Source organism: Hipposideros armiger, unplaced genomic scaffold (genome assembly GCF_001890085.2).
Source record: "Hipposideros armiger isolate ML-2016 unplaced genomic scaffold, ASM189008v1 scaffold_202, whole genome shotgun sequence".
In the NCBI taxonomy this organism is placed as follows: domain Eukaryota; kingdom Metazoa; phylum Chordata; class Mammalia; order Chiroptera; family Hipposideridae; genus Hipposideros; species Hipposideros armiger.
The window spans coordinates 873,936-877,495 of NW_017731552.1; the positions used below are offsets into that span (position 1 = coordinate 873,936).

At 52.6% G+C, this 3,560-nt stretch overlaps 1 protein-coding gene across 1 annotated transcript in view; it reads right to left on the minus strand.

Moving 5' to 3' along the window:
* Nucleotides 1-478: 478 nt before the first annotated feature.
* EEF2 (eukaryotic translation elongation factor 2) overlaps nucleotides 479-3,560 on the minus strand; it is a gene marked incomplete at its 5' end in the record, with an annotated part of 8,110 nt that continues 5,028 nt past the window's right edge. The window contains 6 exon segments of the mRNA XM_019653324.1: nucleotides 479-1,183; nucleotides 1,718-1,850; nucleotides 1,928-2,110; nucleotides 2,343-2,594; nucleotides 2,597-2,698; nucleotides 3,451-3,558. Of these exon segments, the coding sequence (XP_019508869.1) occupies nucleotides 990-1,183; nucleotides 1,718-1,850; nucleotides 1,928-2,110; nucleotides 2,343-2,594; nucleotides 2,597-2,698; nucleotides 3,451-3,558 (972 nt within the window).

The following is a 3,560-nucleotide window of genomic DNA, read 5'->3' on the forward strand; positions in this document are numbered from 1 at the left end:
ATGCTTTCAGGTTAAAATCTATCAAGTACATTTTTTTTAATAACCAATCCAGTTGGGAAAGAGAAGTTGTGTGGTTATTTGTGGTTTTCCTTCATTGTACCATGAACTGAGAGCAGGGACAATCTAGTTGCCCAAGCCTGCACTGACCAGTAAGGCAGCCTGTGCCATCAGACTATGGTAATTTATTTAATGTGCAAATTCCTTGGTTTCACAGGTCCCATTTCAAGTGCTCTGTAGCCATAGTAGGGTACAATGCCTATGTAGAAGTTCTATCACAGGAAGTTCCACTAGATGGCCATGGGTGACAATGGATGGAAGAACTGTTCCACTGCCTTGGACCATGTGTCTGAGCCCAGGTCTGACATTTGATATGACAACTGGAGGTTACAGTGAACTTTTTGCATCACAGTATCAACGACGGCCATACATGCTGGGATGGGCTTGGACTGAGAAGGAACTCACGTGGATGCACACACGGTCACCACCATAATCAAATTTATTATTCCAATGACACTAATACAGCTAGAGGTGCTCATGGTGACATTGCACAATATTTTCTGCCTCCTAGCTTCTGTCCAAAGAGAAATGTCTACTGCTTGTTCCTTCCCCCTTTCTGGGGGAAAATCCACTAGGGGCCATTTACCCAAATAAACCTCTTAATGCATTTATTCAAAATTTTTTTAGACGAGTTTCCCTCTGAAATGGAAAAAAAAAGTGTTGGGTTTCCCATCCCGTCTCCCCACCAGCCAAATAAGTCCCTGCGGTTAGGGCATTTCTGTTGCCTCTGAAATCTTGAAATAAATATCGAAAGAAACAGCATCAAGTGTTCATGTTGAGCGATGGCACAGAGTGGCCCTAGAATCTGCTGGGCGCACGGCACTAGGTCTGGACAGTCTCGAGGTGTCATGAGAATGTGAGGGCTTGCTGTTGTGGTCAATCATGGGCTGGCAAGGGGCTGTGCCCGGGTGGCAGGCTGTAGGAAGGGCAGTCTACAATTTGTCCAGGAAGTTGTCCAGGGCAGGGATGCCCTCCTTCAGGCCTTTGCGCTTGCGCGTCTCGGCCACCACCTGGCTAGGGCGGCTGGTGTTGTCGAAGGGGTCTCCAGGAAGGATCTGCCAGTGGTCAAACACACACTGTGGGAAGGCCTGGCCGCCTGTGTTGGACCTCAGGTCAGCGGTGAAGCCTGCAGGGAAGGAAAGGGCTCACTGGGCAGCCCAGACTTGGTGCCTGCCAGCTCCTTGGCCAAGCCTTGGAGGTGGGGACACTTGGGCACACATCAGAGATAAGCGAGTCTAGACAACCCAAGGTGGGGTCAGACATTAAACCCTTAAACCTGCTCCTCACTGAAGCCTTGCTCAAAGACCACTACTTAACTAGAGAGGCAGTGCTGGCCCCCCTGGGGCACCATCTGCTTGTCCTCAGCATGAGCCTGAGCTACATATAGCACAGCTGCTTTGCTGGCCTTGACCTTAAGATTTCACTGAGTTACACACCCGAGGGCCTTCTGTACCCCAAATTCGTCGACTCAGAGAGCCCACAAGTGGGGGCTACCTCCTCCTTCTCAACTATGCTGCCCCCACCTTCTCAAATGGACAGGGAGAGTGCAGCCGTTTGCAGATCACACTATGGCTGCAATCAGGCCCACCCTGGGTCTGTCCTATACCAAGCTGGCTGCAGGCCAGTGGGTGTCTGAGGGCCACCCTGGGCAGGCACTTACCAAAGGACTCATTGACAGGCAGGTAGGCCTTCACGACAAACATGGGGGTGCCGGCCACCTGGGACTCCTCAAAGACGTGGCCCCGCTTCCTGTTCAGGACACCGTAGATACCACCAACCACTTGTTCTGGACACTGTCAGGCAATGAAAGGCTATTAGCAGCTATTGGGCAGGACAGGATGGGGGCAGATGGAGAGCTAGGCCTCCCTACCTGGATCTCCACAAGGTAGATAGGCTCCATAAGCCGGGGCTGAGCAGTCAGCACGCTGGCGTAGAGGCAGCGCCGGGCTGTGGGGATGATCTGGCCACCTCCGCGGTGGATGGCGTCAGCATGCAGCGTTACATCGTGGACATCAAAGCGTACAGCCCGCATGTTCTCCTCACACAGTGCCCCCTGCAGAGGGAGGGGCCAAAAGCACTGTCAAGCTTCCACAGGGACCTCCCAACTCTTGACTTGCTGGGTCCCTCCAGGGTTCCCTTCCCAGAAAAAGGGACCATTGGCCCTACCTCCCTGACATGGACATGGACAGACGCCGCCAAGGTCTTCCCACAGGTGTGACCAGTGGGCATGTGCCAGGACCCCAAGGCTAATGATCCATCACCTGAACAGCTGCGTGGTCTCTCACCTCTTTAGTGGCCCACTGGAAGCCAGCCACCACACTGTCCTTGATCTCATTGAGGTACTGAACACCCTTGGTGATATCGGTGAGGATGTTGGGCCCAGTGCCGTCGGGCCCAAAGCACCAGATCTTGCGGGCCTCAGCCACGTCCCACTCGTACTTCTCAGCCAGGTAGCGGGCCCGCTGCTTGAGCTCCTGGCGGGCGGACACCTCGCCTTTGTCGATGTCCTCAGCCAGGCCATCGGGGAAGGGCCGCGCGCCTTCATGTACAGCCGGTTGTGCTTGTTAGGGGACTTGGACAAGCAGAGCACGTTTGACTCCTCGCTGACTGTCTCTCGGTAGGAGACGACTGGATCAGATTTCTGCAAAAGGAGCATGAGGATCAGGCCTGCCCACAGGAGACAGTGACCGCACAGGAAAGAGGTCTCCTAAGGAGGCTCAGGAAACAGCCTGGCAGTGGGCATGGAGAATGGAAACACAATGATTTGGTGGCACAGAGCCATGCACACCTCATCTCTCCATAAGCACAAGGTGCAATTCTCTAACTGTAGGAGGCTGCCCAGTGCCAACAGGACTGACTATAAAAATCACTTACCTTGTGAAAGTCTACACAGTATTAACTGAAAAAAAGCAACATGCAAAAAGTAGGCATTGGCCTGATCCCATTTTAGCATTTATGCAACATTTTTCACATGGGAGACAACATGGAAAAGCAGCTAATTAGCTACCCAAAAAAAAAAAAAAAAAAAACAACTTGAATAAAAACCTTAGGGGGCTTAACAAGGAGAAAAGCACGTAATAGAGCTCCAAAGAATGTCTAAGAACGTACACAGATCTGAGCTCAGTTCTGTGAAAAAGCAGAAAAAGAAAGCCAGCATGCCCGCAGCAGGGCCTTATGCTGGCTGCTAGTCTGCGCTCTTCACAAGCTTCAGTGTTTAGGTGGGAAAGCAGACTCCTCCCGCTCCAACTTCAAAGCCTCTGAGGATGTGTGAACAATGAAATCACCTTATCTAGCAAATGTGGGAGAAAAGATGGGTCCTCCGAGCCCAGCCTGGACCCAGGCCCTGCCATCTCTACACTGCCCTCCCTTTGAGCTGGGGACAGTAGGCCTCACCTTGATGGGAATGCAGGCGTGGTCCTCCTCCAGGTCCTTCAGGCAGATCTCCAGGTGCAGCTCACCGGCCCCAGCAATGATGTGCTCCCCCGACTCCTCAATGATGCACT